Raw genomic sequence first — 18,714 nt, 5'->3', positions numbered from 1 at the left:
ACTGGTGAGAAGGATGTGCATTCCATGGCTGTGGGATGCAAAGGTCTATGAATATCTGTTAAGTCCATTTGGCCAATAGTGTCAATTAACTCTGTTGTTTCTTTGCTGATTTTCTGTCTGGTTGATCTGGCCATTGCTGAAAGTGGCATATTGAAGTCCCCTATTACTATTGTACTTGATTCTGTTTCCCTTTAGATTCATTAATATTTCTTTTAAATAGCAAGGCACCCTGTAATTAGGTACATATGTTTACAATAGTCACTTCTTCCTGTTGAATTGATCCCTTAATCATGACATAGTGCCCTTCATTGTCTCTTTTTATGGTTTTTATGTTATAGTCTGTTTTGTCTGATTTTAGGATGACTATACCAGCTGTTTTTTGGTTTCTGTTTTCAAGGAATACCTTTTTCCATCTTTTCACTTTTAGTTTGCAAGTATATCTCTTGGTGAGATGTGTTTTTTGTAGGCAGCAAATAGATGGGTTTTGTTTTTAATCCATTTAGCAAGTCTGTCTTTTTTTTTTTAATTTTTTTTGAACTTTTATTTAATGAATATAAATTTCCAGTGTACAGCTTATGGATTACAATGGCTTCCCCCTCCCATAACTTCCCTCCCACCCACAACCCTCCCCTCTCCCGCTCCCTCTCCCCTTCCATTCACATCAAGATTCATTTTCAATTCTCTTTATATACAGAAGATCAATTTAGTATAAAGATTTCAACAGTTTGCACCCACATAGAAACACAAAGTGAAACATACTGTTTGAGTACTAGTTATAGCATTAAATCAAAATGTACAGCACATTAAGGACAGAGATCCCACATGAGGAGCAAGTGCACAGTGGCTCTTGTTGTTGACCCAACAAATTGACACTCTAGTTTATGGCGCCAGTAACCACCCTAGGCTGTCGTCATGAGTTGCCAAGGCTATGGAAGCCTTCCAAGTTTGCTGACTCTGATCATATTTAGACAAGGTCATAAAAGACAGAGTGAGGATAGTAACCAATGATCCTAAGAGTGGCATTTACCAGGTTTGAACAATTATACAGCATTCAGTGGGGAAGAGGACTATCAGTACACACAGGTTGGGAGTAGAGCCATTGGTGGTAGAGTAGAAGTTATGATTACAAAGGAATGAGGCCCAAGTGTCTAGAACAAAGGACAGAGTCATTATTAGATGTGCTAAGAAAGGTGCTGTCTAAGCTACAATTAAGTTTTCTGATTGAGAGGCAAATATTTGCAAGTCTGTCTTTTAATTGGAGAGTTGAGGCCATTTACATTCAAGGTGACCATTGATAAGTAATGACTTTGCGCTGCCATTTTTCCATAAATATTCCTATCATTTACTTTTGGGAGATTTTCAGTCTTCACAACTTCTTGCATAGTGATGACCATATTTCTGTGTTTCTGTATGTAGCACATCCTTAAGTATATTTTATAAGGCTGGATGGGTGGTGACAAATTTATTCAAATTCTGTTTATTATGGAAAGTCTTTATTTCACTTTCATTCATAAGTAAGAGCTTTGCAGGATACAGTATTCTGGGTTAACAGTTTTGTTTTTTTTTTTTTTCTCTTTAGACTTATTATATCTTGCCATTCTCTGCTAGCCTGTCTGATGATAAGTCCACTGTGAGTCTAATTGGAGATCCTCTGAAAATAATCTGGTGTTTCTCTTGTGCACATTTTAGAATTTTTTCTTTATTATTTACTATAGTGAGTTTGACTATAATGTGTCCTGCTGAGGATCTTTTCTGGTCATGTCTATTAGGCTTTCCATGTGCTTCCTATACTTAGGTGTCACTTTCTTTCTCCAAATTAAGGAAGTTTTCTCTAAGTATGTCAATAAAAATGTCTTCTAATCCATTGTCCCTTTCCACATTATCAGGAACTCCTAAGGCCTGTATGATAGGTTGTTTGATAGTATCCCCTAGATCTCCAACAATGTTTTTTTTAGTTTTCTAATTTCTTGTTTCTTGTCTGACTGTAAAATTTCCAGAGATTTTTCTTCTAGCTTGGATATTCTTTCTTCTGCCTCACTGATTCTGTTAAGACTTTCCATTGCCTTTTTTAATTGATCTATCGAAATTTTCATTTCTAGTATTTGATTTTGATTTTGATTTCTCTTTAAGATCTCCATTTTGTGTGAAATGTTTTCATTCGTATCATATATAGTTTTCTCTAGTTCGTGAATTTGCTTCTGATTTCTTCAGAGTAATCCAATGGTTCGTTTTTTTGAATTCTGTTTCTGGCATTCCCCCAATCTCTTCATATTCATGTTCTAATGTTGAAATTTTGGAATGTTCCTCTCCAGTCCCCTTGGTGACTGTTCTGGTCGCGCATACTGGACGCTGGCGGCTTGAAAGTGATGTTTTCCTACTCTCCTAGAGTTAGCTGGCTCACTCTTCAGTGCTTGCTTGGTGCCTTGTTAGGACACGGTGTGACCATGGGTTCTCCGTGGAGGGGTTTCTGGGTCAGGAAGGGTAGCATCCGCCTGCCTGCGTGGGGAAGAGGCCAGTTGAGAGAAGTGGGAGAGCCGCAGCTTTTGCTTCTGATCTTCAGACCGAAGATTCATTCTTTCAGATGACTGGGACGCGTTTACCCCTCCTGGGAACCTGCTCACGTTCTTGTCTTTGAAACGCACGGAGTCGTCCTCCAGCGAGGGGGGAGGGAAGGAGTGTGGGGCTGTGGTGGGTTTAAGTTCTTTCTGCTTGGTAACAGACTAAACTGAGCTTTGCGTTTCTGTCCCAGAATGGCCTCTTAGGACGCTGGTTTCAGCCTGTAAATCTACCCTTTGAGCGCTGAGAACGGCTGTAGGAGGTGCACTGTGCGCCCCGGGCTCTCTGACAGCACTGTCATGAGGCACGCAGCCGTCTCCCGTGGGCACCGGCTGGAAGTCTGCTGTAGTGACAGCTCGGGAAGCTTGGGCGTTTAGCGCAGTTCTAGGCCGAGAGCCATCGCCTTGTGTGTAGGAGCAGACCTGGCAGTGAACAGGGGGATCTGGGCTGAGGTCCGTTCTTTTGGGTCACATGTCCAGTTCAGCAGGGAACTGTTCTGCTCCGTGGCCGAGGTCGCCTGTGCACTGCCGGCCCCTGGAGAGCTGCACACAGCCAGGAACCAGCGGAGACGGGCTCCGGGGGATGCAGAATAATTGTGCTGAGTGTGGTATACTTGGGAGGAGCCGGATGTTAGGGTCAGTTTCTTTGCTGTAATTCTGGGGGAAAAGTTCACTGGGTCTCCTGAATCAAGATTGTCTGGTTGGGAGAGAAGTCCACAGGGCCTTCATTTGTGGGCCCGTCTCACTCGTCTCACGGGGGACCAAGAAACTTCTTTCCCTCTGTTAAGTACACTTCATGTATTTGTAACACAATGACTTCCCAGTAAGTGACACTTGTTATGCTCTGGCTTTTACAAGGTGGAATATAAATAAATTTCATAATTTATCCAAAAATATTTTTTGTAATGTTCCTTTGGAGGAGCTCATAATGTCTTCCTTATTCTTTTGGTGAAATTTTGCCTTTATTTTCTGGCATTTGTAGAATTTTTTTCTCTTTGGTTAGATCTGTGGTTTGCAGGTATGCAAAGTATCCAACTGCTGCAGCCCTGCTCACTTCTTTATTGTGCTGGGTGGGTCGGAGAGTCCTGCAGGCAGCAAGTGCTTCCTCTCTGTAGGGGTGGCTCCCATTCCCCTCCTGTTGCTGGGCACATGGCATGGTACAACTGGCACAGGAGCTGTGGCAGCTGCCCTCTGCCTGTGTCCAATAATGGTGTCAGCTCTCTCCCCACTGGCCACAAGTCTCTGCTGGAATGGGGCGGGGTGGAGGGAAGAGATTCCCTACCTTTGTTTTCCCCTGCCTCTGGGCAATTGGTCCACTGCTGTCATGGGGAATCCACGTGGAACTCCAAAAACAGTTCACTAAGCTCTTCCCCACAACGATGTCACCAGTGCCATGGCCCTTGGCATCCCCCTCTCATCTGGCTTGCTAAGAGAGATGTCCTCCTCCCCAGATCCAAGTCAGCAGGACTTCTGTTGTGTTTCTTCTCTTTCAACACAGCTCTGGACCAACTCCACTACTCTGAGAATGTACTCTCCTTTTTTAAATATTAATTTTGCTCCATGTAAATCAGACCATCCTGTTGTTATTCTACTGTTTTGGAGCCCTCAAATCCAAAGAGTAAGATTATAACCTCTACTTTATTTTGTTTTCACTGGTTCAATGTGTATCCTGGTATTTCAGCCTTTATGACTCATTTGTTTTAGGTGTAACTCTTATATACAATGTAAAATTGGGTTTCAGTGTGATCAACTCTGAATATACCTAACTGTAGTCTATCATTATTTGCTTATTTACTTAACTAGTTTCTATTAATTTCTCACAGTTTGCAATTCACTTTCTCTTTCCTGGTCTCTCCTCTACTACATGATTTAATCAATTGTATTAGCATTTTTAGTATTTAAATTTGTGATTTTAAATATATTTGATCCTTCATTAATTAACTAGTCTTGTTTAAGTCCTTAATAGTGTTATTTAAAATGAAAATAAATAACTTGTCTAAACTAATTTTCTCTGCCACTCCTATTTTTTGTCATAATTTTTTCTATATTGTCATGGTATATATCACTCTCCATTCTGTCATCCTGATCCTCATTCTTATTTTAGTATTTTATATAGATCCATAGTCAAAGATTCAGTGAAAGGGGCCGGCACCATGGCTCACTTGGTTGATCCTCCACCTGCGGCGCCGGCATCCCATATGGGTGCTGGGATCTAGTCCTGGTTGCTCCTCTTCCAGTCCAGCTCTCTGCTGTGGCCCGAGAGGGCAGTGGAGGATGGCCCAAGTGCTTGGGCCCCTACACCTGTATGGGAGACCAGGAGGAAGCACCTGGCTCCTGGCTTCGGATCAGCACAGCGCCGGCCTTAGCAGCCATTTGGGGGATGAACCAATGGAAGGAACACTTTTCTCTCTGTCTCTCTCTCTCTCACTGTCTAACTCTGTCTAATATATATATATATATATATATGATTCAGTGATATCAATAGTGCCTTTGTATTCATTTCTCATTTCCTATTTGTTTGGTTAAGTTTTTTCTTTATGAGAATCCTCAAGAAGTTTTAATGAGACCAGCATTCTATAAGAAACCAGTGTTCAGTGTGGTGGGATGCTGCCATTATATTTAAACATGTTTGAGTAGGCACAAAATCCTTGGTCAATGCTTTGCCTTTTCTTGTAGAGGTTACTTTACTTCCTCTTAGCTTTGAATTTTGCTATGGAATAGTCTGAGGAGAGCCTGATGCACCCTTCCCTACCAAAAGGGGATGATATTTTATTCCACTCCTCAAAGATTTCTTTCTTTTTCTCTGAAATTCAGTATACTTAACAGTTAACTCAACCTTAACTCTCCTAGCCAGTTTTCACTGTGACATGATGTATTCTGTGTAGGTTCAAAGTCCTTTTGTTTCAAGAAAGTGAGTTATAAATATTTGTTTTGGTTTTGCCACAGTCCATTTAACCACAGAGCTTTAGGCCTGGGATGTGGATAAATGGCTGTCTGCGACAGAACTTGAGAAAGGGGCAACTCATTTAGCAGGAAAGAACTAAGGGTTTAGACACAAAGACTACTACAGAAAATTTTTCAAAGTGGACTTAAAGTTTGAGAATTGACAAGAGGAGACACGGTAAGAGTTGCTGTGGCTAATCCCATAGTTGGTTAACAGCACAGGTCATGGAGCCAGAGTGCCTGGGATTTAAGTGCTGGCCCTGCTATTTAGCCCCTGTGCAACCATGAGAAAGTTATTTCCCCTCCCTGTGCCTCAGTTTCCTTATTTGCTACACAGATCAATTATAGTTTACTATCTACCTCATTTTGGCTTTTGAAAGTATTCAATAAATTAACACATGTAGATGGCTTCAAGGGATCTGATAGATAAGTGCTCAACACACAACCAGCATTGTACAAAGCACGGCTCTAGTAACAACTGATATTCACTTAAGTCTTACTCTGTGAAAGAACTTACACGAGGCCAATCATGTGAATCCCGCTCAAACTCAACAATAACCCTGTGAGTGGAACTAGCTCCTCAATTTCACTCATAATGAAGCTCAGGCACAGAGAGGTACAGGAACTTGCCCAAGGTCACACAGAAAGTAAGTAGTGCTGCCAGGATTCTCATCAAGGCAGTATGGCCTCAGGCACAGCATACTTCCCTGCTGTGTTGTACTGTCTTTAACCTTGCGTAGGAGACAGAAGTCACAAACGATGCATTTGCTTTCATGTCTCTTTCAGTGGGTTCAGGCTCTTCAACAATAGAACCGTTCCTTGCAGATCATTGGTATTCAGGGTATATTTGACTAAATAGCTGGCTACCTGGCTGCCTGTCCTTTGTTTTGCTATTTTGGTTTTTGTTTGTTTGTTTGTTTGTTTTTCAAAAATGTATTTGTTTAAAAGTCAGAGTTTTATATATATAGAGAGAGACAGGAGAAAAGATGGATAGAGAGAGAAATCTTCCGTTCACTGGTTCACTCCCCAGATGGCTGCAACAGCCAGGGCTAGGCCAGGATGAAGCCAAGAGCCAGAAACTTCATCCAACTCTCTCATGTGGATGGCAGGGGCCCAAACACTTGGCCATCTTCTGCTGCCTTCCCAGTCCATTAGCAAGGAGCTGGATTAGAAGTGGAGCAGCCTGGACACAAACCAGCACCCAAACAGAATGCTGGCATCACAAGTGGCAGCCCAAGCCTCTGTGCCACAGCGCTGGCCCCTGCCTGTCCTTCGTTTATAGCAGGTGCTAAGTGCTGTGACTCCTGCATGCATTCTAAAAATCATCCCCAGGAAGCAGTCCTTTCACGCTATGATAGCCCTGTGGCCCAATAAAGGGACAGTCACTGCTCCTGCTGTTCATTCACTCTCCATCTTGTGTATTCTCATCCCAGCACTCCCACCCCAGGCCCAGAGAGCAGAGGATTCCATGGGACTTCATTAAAAACAATAGAGGAGAGAAAAGAAATAAAAGGGAGAGACCAGTGGGCGAGGTCCCTTTTGGTCTCTTTGTCTTCTCCCATTGGAGGGCCGCCTCTCCACCTCTGCTTTCCTGGGCTTAGGATCTCAGAAAGCCTCACAGTGCAGAATGAGCAAATTGGGGTTTGAAAAAAACAGGCTACTGGAAAGTAAAAACAAAAAACAAACAAACAAAAAAAAAACTCAAGCTTTTCATTTCCAGAATAATAAGAAAATTAATAATAATTCACATGAGGCCTGAAATTCATACAAAGCCTTTGCTGGGTCAGTACATCAAACAGCTGTGTATTATTCTTCTGAAGAAAGAGGGAAAGCTCCATAAAACTACCGGGCTTCACAGCCTTGCAGTCACTGCATGGTCCTCTCTCAGCAGATTGTGATACACTGCAGTTCCGGGGTGCGGGGGAAGTGAGGACACGGTTACTGTCTCCAGTTTTAATTTTAATTAAACTGATTTGAAAACATGGACAAATGTCTTTAAAACCCAAGCAAGAACAGGAAAATGACCTTTCTGAGATTCATACTTCCAGGAAGTGCCACCTTCTAGAAGTAGAAACAAAAATTAGGTGAATAGATCTAACAAATCAGCAGGAAATTTTTGAAAAATCAAAATCCTACATAAAGTTCAGATTTTTTTTCTATCTTAAACAATGAATCTGTTTGAAGTGAATATTGTAGCTTGCAATATTAGGCAATCATCAATCACTACATGTTCCAAAGTTAAAAATAGATAAATATCATACAGTTGAGTAATTTAGGAAATATATAAATTATATGATTTAACACTAATTAAGCAAGAGTTGTCTATTATCTTAACAAATGAAAACTATTTAATTTTTAAGTTACATGTAAATTGGGGCATATATCCATAGGTCACCAATGATGTTTCAGTACAGGTATAAATCATGTAATGTTCAATCAGGGTAAACATCTCCATGTTCTCAAACATGTTTCATTTTTTGTATGGTGAGAACCTTCAAAGTCCTTTCTTTCAACATTTCTTTTGAGAAAAAAAAGAAGGCTACCCTACTATGCAGTGGAACACAGATACTTCTTTTCCATATCTTAGTATCATTAAATAGCATTTTCCACTCCTCATTTCCCTCTCTTTTCCCCAGCTCTGATAATCATCATTGTACTCTCAACTTCTGTGAGATCAACTTTTCTTTATAGATTCCACATCAGAGTGAGAACCCGAGGTCCTTGCCTTTCTGTGCATGGCCTATTTCACTCAACAGAATGACCTCCAGTTCCAACCATGTTGCAAATGATGATTTCATCCTTTTGATGGCTTAATATTCCATTTGGTATGGGCACCGCATTTTCTTTTGAATAAGCTGTGTTTCTTTTATAATTTACGTGTTTATGGTCTTCAGTTGATTTTTGTATGGCAGGTGTAGATATTCTTACAACATCCAGCTAACAAACACTCAGATTGTCAATTATGTTTCTTCCTGCTCACCAGTAGATTGATTTGGGCAGCTTTACCTACATAATATTTGATTATTGAAAAATTTCATTGCATTCATTTTGAACCTATAGTCCTTGAACCTTCAGGGTTCTCTCTGAGACAGATGCAATGGAGGAGGGTTCTGGGTGGGTCTAGGGCGGGTTGAGGGTCCATGGCTCCTCGAGCCCCACCACTTACTTTTAGGTGACATGTGAGGCTTCTGCCTGCTCATTTGCTTGAAGACTGAGGCCCTTGCTAAGAAGTATTTTACACTCATTAGTTCATTTATTTAAAAATAGCAAAGTTTTATTTTTGGCATTTCCAAGTTAGTAAACATTCAATGTATTCAATAAATTATCAAGTATTCAATAAACATAAAATCATCTGCCATCTTATAGCTCTGTACCTTTTTAAACACTGAGTAAAATTGAAAAATAATAAAAGCACTGATGACATTAGTAATAAGGATACAATTCTCACCCCCTTTTATCAGTGCAATTAGACACAGTAGATTCCAAGACCTCTTGGGTGCAGCTCTTTGAGCTGCAGTTAATAGCCATATGTTAATATGTTAACATATGTCACCAGTGAAGACAAGAGCTGGGCTGACATATTTTACAAAATACTGGAACTCTCTTTATGTGTTCAGAGGTGAAATGTACTTTGGAGTTTAAACAATTTTTTTTTAATTTACTTATTTGAGAGGCAGAGAGACAGAGACAGAAAAAGACAGAGACCTCATTCCCATGCTAGTTCACTCTCTAAATGCTCACAATAGCTAGGACTGGTTTGGGGCCGGAGCTGGAAGCTGGAAACACAATTCACATCTCCCACATAGGTGGTAGGGACCCAGTTACTAGAGTTATCACCACTGCTTCCTAGGGTCTGTGTGAGCTTGAAACTGAAGGTAGGAGCTAGAGCCGGGAAGGCGAAGCAAACCCAAGCACTCCAACATGGGATGTGTGCATCTGAAGTGCTAGGCTAGCTAAACTCTTATTCTTCCAATCTTTAAATATTTACTGGTTCTCTGGGATGGAAAACCTCCAATATTCTTTAGAGTCTAGGACTGGAATTTAACTCGTTTGGTTTTCAGAAACAAAAAAATCAAGATTGCCTATGAAATGTTCCCATTTTTACTCAGTTAAGCAACACGCATCACTAAACTTTAAAATGCACCGTCTTCCAAAAGTATCATCAGTCATTGTATAGGAATTTGTAGTATGTTTGTCTATTTGATGCCAGTGAATTTGGTGGCTTACATGTATAAATATATTACTAACAATTCAAGTTATTCATTTTTCACTTGTGTTTTATTAGTATTTCAGAACCTGATTTACTTTAGCCAGAACGTGATGCCCGTGCTATTCAGGTAGAGACCCCATGGAAAAAGTCTCCAACTATGAAGAGAAGATAATCCATGGAAGGCTTCATTCTTTAGAAACCTCTTTGATAACAGAGGGGGCACATCTTTTGTACACATTTTAAAAAGATTTAAACACTATGAGGCCCTTCTTCCCTCAGACCATGGGGCCAAAACCAAAGGGGGTTTGGAATTTCCCAACTGCAGTGCAAAAGATAATCTTGTATTGGAACAAAAGTCAAGGATGACTCAGAATGTAATTAGGGTTGTGCATCTAAGCAAATGACACAATATAGCTTGTGGGATCAAAAAAGGGAAAGAAAAGGAGGAGATAGGCCCTAGGAGAAGACCGCTGTTGTATCTATACAGAGACAGGGCCATGGCCGAATGAAAACCAAACCTCCTTAATTAGCAAATTATAGCATAGGGGCTGATAAAGCTCTGTATTTTCTATCTAAGCAACCCTCCTACTGTTCCTCTCCTCTCGTCATCTATACAAGTGAGAACACTTCTAATGTTTATATCTAAAACAAATGACAGAAGAGGAAAGGCTTCCAAATAGACTGAATTGCACAAGACCTAGCCCAAGTCCTATTTCTAAGAAAATAGAATAAACGGCGCTAGTGTATTGTCAACATTTCTGTGGATGCCACAGCCAACAGGATGAGACAGGTACAGAAGGCAGAGGACCCTGGAGCTCAGACTTGTTTATCCAGAGGCTGCTGGTCTGTGTTGCTCTCCAGGTGCTTTTTCTTCTTGACGGTATCTGCTTTAGGAATAGTTCCCTGTTCATTTGATGGGCGGGAGAAAGAAAAGGCACAAAAGTCCCCTGCCTGTACTGCTCTAAAATGTCACCTCCCAGCATGTCCAGACACCAAGCCAAGAAATGGCTTAGTCAGGCCCTCTGCCAACTGGCATGGCTGTCTAGATTACTGGGCCTCCTGGAGAGCAATCTTTTTTTTCCCACACAATGCATCTCACCCTTTTACCTTGCACTGCTGTTAATATTAATGCTAATTCCTCTTGTGATACAGAGCAAGAGGTCGACAAGCAATTTCTGAAAAGGGCTGGATATGAAATATTTTAGGCTCTCTGGGCCATTTGGCCTCTGGCAACTCCTCACTTCTGCTTTTTCAGGGAAGCAGTCATAGACAATATATCAATGAATGGTTCTACCGAAGAAACCTTATTTACAAACGCATAGACAACGTATAAAGGAACACGTGTGCTTGTTTTCAAATAGCAGCTTATTTACAAACCCAGGTGGCAGGCAAGATTGGGCTCAAGCACTACCGTTTGCTGACCCTTGACACAGAGCATGGAAACAGAATATTAATATGAATTTCTCATATTACATGGCTCAAAGGGCAATTTATGGAATATAGTTGGGTCTCTTTTACACATATATTTAATTGTAGTCTAAATCTGCTCATGGAATTCCCTTATTTCTCTAATCATTAAAAAAAATTATTGTAGCCCTTGGTATCTGTATGGGATTGGTTTCAGAAACTTTGCAGAAGTTAAAATTTATGGAAGATCATGTTCCTCGTATAAAGTGATTTAGTATTTGAAAATAACCTATGCACATCCTCTACTACATTTTAAATAATCTCTAGAGTACTTAGAATGCCTAATATAATATAAATGCTATGTAAATAGTTGTTACAGTATTTGGGGAATAATGAGAGGAAAAGATCTGCACATGTCCAGCACAGATGCAATTTTTTTCCAAGTACTTTCAATATAAGTTTGGTTGAATCTGCAAATGTAGATCCTGAGAATAAAGGGGGCCAACTCTATTCTCATCAACTATATTCTAGGAATAGTGCTAGAGAAGTCAACCAGATACCAACAGCGATAAATAGAAGAACTAATGAAAAGTTTAGTGGGTCTTCCCCTCACAGAGCATAGAACCTGTGAGGATATAGCATCTTCATTTCACAAATAGCGAAGTCCTACTCTGTGCCATGCATTCTTCCATGTGCAAGGTAAACAGCATCAACAAAACAGACAAGACCCTTGCCCCAGTGGAGTTTACGTTCTTGGTAGATGGAGACAGGATAAATAAGGTGACAATCAGTGAGTAGTAAATCCCATGAAGAAATGGAACACATAAAGGGGCAGGAAGTCACTAAGCAGAGGGGGAAAGGTAGTAGTAGGTCATGGTGCTCAGAGAAGACTTCTGAGCAAAGACCTGGCTGCAGACATGGAGGCATCCATCCATGCTAAGATTTGCGGGAAGAAATGTGCAAGCTGAGTAAATACCTCTTAAAGTCCCAAAGGCAGGAATGAGTTTGTCTGTTGGAGAAATTACAAGAAAGCCAATGTCAATTGAGTGTCTGGAATGTCCTTTGAAGGTAGGAAATGGGGAAGCCAAAGAGGGGAAGGGTGTAGAGGCAGATTGTGTAGAGCTTCATTTGATTCCCACGTAATGGGAAACTGTAGGAGGATTTTAAGGAAGAAAATGATACTTCTTATTCACTTTAAACTGCATTAAGGCAATAATTACATTTAAAAGTAATTATTAAATGAGTTTTATTAACAAGAAGACTCATGGAATGGCACAGTCGAGTGTAAGGGAGAACGGCAATCACCCATAGGACGGGACCTACTTGCCATGTCCCTAAAACCTGAGCTCCTCCAGTGGAGACAGTGTGGGAGCAGCTGGCCAAAAGGCTGGGAGAGCTTCAACACCCCAGCCTCTGAGGCAGAAACAGTTTTTATTCCTTCTTGGATCTTTTGATTCTAAAATGTTACAAGCAAATCACAAAACCTAACTACTGGGTTGAAAAGTTAATGCAGATGCCAAGGAGCTCCTCCTCGAAAAATTAGGGATCTATTTGTCAAATGAAGTTGGTAGGGACATTTTTACAAGTTGATTTGAAAGACAATGATTCCTATTAACCTCTCCTGGCAACTGTCACTTTTACCCCCAATCTCTATGCATAAATCATATATTATCTTCAAATTTAGTGACAAGTTAGTAAAAGCATGCTTATCAATTGCCTGCTCATTTCACACTTGCAGGAAGTCCTCCCACATAACTGCATCCCCTCTGGCTTGCTATTATAGTCATGAGCCCCCACAACACTGGGCAAAAGCAAAGCAGATTTTCTAAGGATTCCCCAAATTCTAGAATAGTATATATATTTTACATCTGAATTGTGTAAATATACATCTTTGTGAAATTTTGAGATATGGGAGAAAGAAAACAATGTTCAAGAAGTACAGGATGTGAGCTAGACATTTGTCAAAACATTTTGCTACTACATCAAGGTAGGAAGGGATCAAACAAAAAGTGGCAAAGACACAAAGTCCATTTGTATTTCTTGTTACTTACCAAGGACCTGGTCATTCTCAAGTGTTTGGTATCAAGCTTGCTAATCATTCTGAAAGAGCTATATGATAGTCAGCCCTCTCCCTAATCCTGCTACACACACATGCACACAAAGATCTTTCCCACAATAAAATTGTGATATTGGGTGTATTTATTTTGCTTTTCCCTATCTGACAAGTAAGGATAATGCTACAAACTTACATCACATTAATTGACAGTGTCCTGCCAAGATGATCTCCTTGAATTAAATCCCCATCCCAATAAGAGATCAATGCCTCAGCAATTGCGATACTAATGGTGACCAACAAATCATTTGCCTTCTTGCATACGTTGCTTCTCATCCCACTCAGCTGCAAGATAAGAAACTCTAGGAATGAGATTTGAGAGTACAAGTCTGTAAAAAGTGGTTTCCATTGATGACTAGTGTTTTGTGAAGAATATTTAAAGGAATCCACTTTACAAATCTTCAGAGATACAAATGGGGTTGCATGGATTATCATCTAGTTTCATCTAGCAATGATAACACATTTATTCTGCACCAGAAACTTTCCTGACAGTGATGCCATGAGCTGCATAATAATCCCTGTGCTTCCATTAATTATTGTGTTGAATAAATGGATGAATTAACTTCACTTACATACACTGATACCCTCAGCTTCTGCACTGCGTTGCTTCTTAGTCTATCTCAGTGGCTTGGAATCAAACCAGCATACAATGCAGTATCAAGCACACCAAATGATTACCATAAAAAGATTTACATTTATATTATCAAAATAAATATATGGAATGTAGGAAACTTCTAATTAAGGGAAAGCTATCAGAACCTTTAGTAAGTTCTTCGCTGAACACATTTATTTGGTTTCTCAGTCCTCCAACCAATCACATTAGCAATGACAAAAGATATGCAAATTTATACCAACAATAGTCAAGTCAACTGCTCTGACTCATGCCAACTTGTACAGTTTGACCATATATCCAACCTGATGCACACTTTCAAGGATCCATGTAACCAAAGAACATTATAATAGAGTTATGCTTGGCTACAATCTGAAAACTATGCCATAATCATTGACCAAGAACAATGCAAACAAAAGTCAAATTTACCTCACAAAAACAAATTAACATATGAAACATGTGCATGATTTAAACCCAGCAGCATTGTGTGTTTACACTGTCACCACTGAATACTTGCATAGCAACAAAAAATGTGCATTACCATGTTTGAATCTCGATTTTGATTGTATGTTTTAAACAAACAAAGCATTACATTTTTGGTAGAATAGCTCATTCACAACCATATGAGATTACATTTCTTTCCCCATTCCACTGAAGGAGCTCAAACTCATTTACAATGACTGAATTCTCGTTAAAAATTATATGATTGGCATATTGAGAATAATGACATGCTAGTCAACAAAATTCACTCATTTACTATGCAAATAAGTTTTGTACAAGAAGGAACCCTGTAAACTACCACGGTTAATACCTAAAATCAAGCTGCAATTATCCAAAGGCTGCAGAATTCTGTTTGTTTTCTACTCTTTTCCCTACCTATTGATATTTCACCTGTAGTCGATATTTGTTTTCTACTCTTTTCCCTACCTTTTGATATTTCACCTGTAGTTGATAATAGAAAGACCAACTACAGTTCTTCCAGGTTTGGAAATGCTAAACTACCAAGTTCCAGTTAGCAGGTCAAATAAAATAATAGCGATCTTAGTTCGGTCCCTAGTGGACAAAAGTAGAATAACTATTACTTGGCATGATTCAGCAGGCAGTGATCTGAGTGAGTGTGACCACACAGGAACAAAAAAGAGCATTTGTCCTGTCCCTATCTTTTATCTTCTTAATGGTTTGCTCTAACAGACTAACCTAAAGAAGCCTGGCTGTGTTCCTATCTGTAAGCACCAAGTGAATCTATCAGCAAAAGGCGTGTGGGAGAAGCTTTTTGCAAATAAAAAAGTCAGTTGAATTCAATTATCTGCTGTTTACCTGTAACCTGGTTAAGCAGAGAGCAAAGAGAATGAAAGAAAGTGCATTCATAACTGAATAGGTACATTTTCAACAGAACTCTTAAATGCTTTTCTGACAAATAACTGAGTAAGCAATTCAACTTGGTTTCTATAAATTGGGATTAAATGTATATTCAGGATTAATATTCATTTGGATACTTAGATTCCCAAATGACACTGGCAGTGTAACTAGGATGCCCTGAGAAAAGAAGTATTTCAGGAATACAGCAGAACCCGTATGTTGTGCGCAGTCCAAATCTTCAGGTGCACGTCTCTGAAGAACCACTACTAGCCCAGTTCTCTACTCTAGATGAGTAAACACCCCCATCCTGATGAGTTCACATTAAAATTCATCTTCTTGATTTTTTTCTCAAGGGCAGAAAAATTATATAATAGAAATCAGACCTATATACTACCCATGCTGAAATTAGCAGTTTCTTTTACTTATTTATATGATTTCTCCACCCAAATTTTATTCTTTATATTTCCTCTCGCTTCATATTCCTGTTACTACAGGTTGAAACAAGCAAATATTTCATGATGACTTGCCATCCTAGCAGCACAAAATTCCTGATATGAAATCTATGTGATCCTAAATTAATATTGCCATGATTTTTTTTTTCACCCACTTGATGAAGTGGTTCATGCTTTCTCTTTCAAAGTTGAGCTTTGACAAGGAGGACACCCAAAGTAAACTTTAAAGAGAACGAGCAAGGAAAAAAAAAAAAAACAGAAATGTCACAAAATGCGCCCATCCCAGACACACAAGTGAGGAGCTACCATGCATTTCAGGGGCTTTCACTAGCCTTAAAAACTAGGATTACCCGGGAAATCAGACCCAGCAAGGCTCCTGCGTGTGCAAACACTGCCCCCCTGGAGCAAAAGGTAAACACACAAATGCCCCCCTAAGGAGCTCTAAGTCAGTAACAGCGCAAGAACAGACCGGCTCCTTGCAATTAGAAACTGAAAGCAATCACTTACTTTTTGCAGCCACTGAGTATAATTTTCCATCACATGCTCCAGATGTTGAAGTTTCTGGGAAGAGAAATCCGGTTCCACGTGCGGAGCATCTCTCTGCAGGGCGTTTGTGCTGTACTGGTCTGTCGTACTCTCACGACAGTTGCCGTCCTGTTCTGGAAGAATGAAAGTGTAGGCACACTGCCCATGTTGAATCCGGTTATATCTTCTGCCACCGTTCTCGGGACTCCGCCGCTGGTTGCTGCACCCTACGTGAGTCACAATGGCAGCGAGGCAGGCAAAGGAGAGGAAAACTGTCATTGTCCTGCCCGCGCTCTCCTTCCGTGCCTCTCGCAAACCCTGCTCCTTCCTTCTGACCTTTAAACTACTTCTTTATTTCAGGTAAAACTGCTTGTTTCCTTGGCTTTGTCCCCCCTCAAAGAAAGCGTTTGAAGAAGAATCATAGAAAACTAGCCATTTGTTAGCTTTGTTCCAAAATGTTATTTTTTTTATTTCACTGTAATGATAGTTTCCTTCGGTAAAACTGGAGATATTTATTGCATAGTAGCTGAGATTTATTGTTTCCTCTCTGTGTAACCGTTCAGCGTGGAGCCCGCCTGAGTCAGCTGCGTGTACATATTCTAGAGCCTTTCCTCTGTGCTATCTGCCGCAGATCTGCTATTTTCTCCCAGACCTCAGTGAGTTTTATTAAGGTTGCACATCCAAGCCAAGCTGGAAGCAGGCAGCCTTTCACAAGATGACTTGACAGGAATGCATGAGTGTGCCCCTATGCTAAGGATTGCTGATGGCTTTGGGCGGCGGGATCGTCTTACAAATTGGCTAGTTGCGCATGACCTCGACCATGTATGGGCCTCCGGCCCCTTCCGCAGAGGATTGCCTGGAGCCTTTGGCAGATACACGGAAAATCAATGAACAGAGCGGTCCACCTTAACACACTTTTGGTGTGCATGCTGACCTACTAAAGCCTAGCAGGCTAGCAGTACGTTCTGAAAGTTACTGTTTGATTAGGGACCCCTCAGGAGAAAATCGGCATAATGTACAATGGAATTATTCTTGATAGTGAGCGATAAATCTGTATGCTCTTAACATTTGTTTACAAAAACATTTCTTTTTGACTCTGGGGGAAAATATATTTAAAAGCATTTAAAGAGATGGTATTTTTTTTTTTCATTGTACTCAGACTTTTTGGAGTTGGGGAAAATAACCAGAGAGGATCAAATCAGCAAAGCCAACAAAAAAATTACCCTAATTTGTCCGCAAGCAATACAGCATGTGCATATTAAATAGGATTATTTAAGTGCTTTTGGGGGACATGGGTTTTAAATGAAACTGGCTCCCTGGTCAGAGTGCAGACTTTCATGCTCCGTGTATTTAAATTGAGCAACTTCCTTAAAAAAACAGTGTGGTTCCAATTGAAGACAGTGGCCTGAGGATTATTAATTCCTGTGGTACATGCTAATCATACATTTCACAAGGATCTCTTTGGTGTTGCTATGGCTATCTTTAACACTGGCATGGAGTGCCACATAAATCCTCCCGTGGCTGCATAAGCAAGCAATTTGAAAAGAAATACACATCAGGTGCGCTGATGGCCAGCAAAGGCTAACTAGGAGACACCTCTGCGGTTATAGAACCAAGAACAAACAATTGTCAGGAGGTGTTGTACCGCATGCAGAATATAAATATTTGAAAAAACAGGCCAGTAAAATATGAAGAAAAGGCAAACATTACAGAAGTTAGGGCACATGACACGGTGGCAAAAACAATCTAAATGAAAGATCCTGGTGAACAAGACCCCAGCAGAAGGAACAGGCCATCAAGGAGGGAGGCACCTTTCTCCAAAGGGAGGAAGGAACCTCCACTGTGATACGGCCTTGACTAAACAAGTTCAGAGTTGATGATCTCAAGGGGCTTCCATAGCCTAGACAGCTCATGGCAAGAGCCTTGGGTGATTGCTAACGTCATAAATAAGAGTGCTAATTGTTAAATCAACAACGGGAGTCACTGGGTACATGCTCCCCACGTAGAATCTCTGTCCTTAATGTGTTTTACTATGAAACTTAAAAACACTACTAGTCGAACAATACCCTATACCTTGTGCGGTTGTGTGAGTGCAGCCTGTTGAAATCCTTGCTTAGTATATACTAAGTTGATTTCTGTATATGAAGGTAATTGAAAATGAAACTCGATGAAGGGCAGGATGGGAGAGGGAGTGGGAGAGGGAGGGCCACAAGAGGGAGGGAGGTGGGGGCGGGGAGCCACAACAATACAAAAGTTGCACTTTGTAAATTCACATTTATTAAATAAAAAGAAAAAAGAAAAAAAGAAAAAAAAAGAAGTTAGGGCACAGCACTGAGATCTGGACTGGATGTGTGCAGAAAACATGATTTATGAGCAGGGTGTCTCCAGGACCTGCAAGGGATTTCAGGCCACGGACCCTCTCAAATACAGACATGGTCTCAAAGCAGATCCCACAGGTGTTGACCTCCATGTGCTCGACTGGCAGCAGGGCAGTAGGGGAAGGTCAGGAGTGGCTGGAGATGGGCCTGCAGGGAGGAGTT

General features: G+C 40.6%; 1 protein-coding gene across 1 annotated transcript in view; it reads right to left on the bottom strand.

Annotated features, from left to right (window-relative positions):
- Positions 1-16,908, bottom strand: part of LOC133754856 (spermatogenesis-associated protein 31D3-like) — a 102,485-nt gene extending 85,577 nt beyond the window's left edge. The window contains exon 1 of the mRNA XM_062185232.1: positions 16,157-16,908. Coding sequence (XP_062041216.1) covers positions 16,157-16,453 — 297 coding nt within the window. The 5' untranslated portion in view covers positions 16,454-16,908. The remainder of the gene's footprint in view (positions 1-16,156) is intronic.
- Positions 16,909-18,714: the final 1,806 nt, after the last annotated feature.

Source organism: Lepus europaeus, unplaced genomic scaffold (assembly GCF_033115175.1).
Source record: "Lepus europaeus isolate LE1 unplaced genomic scaffold, mLepTim1.pri SCAFFOLD_29, whole genome shotgun sequence".
Lineage (NCBI taxonomy): Eukaryota > Metazoa > Chordata > Mammalia > Lagomorpha > Leporidae > Lepus > Lepus europaeus.
Note: the sequence above shows the minus strand (reverse complement) of the source record. Positions and strands in the feature narration are given on the sequence as shown.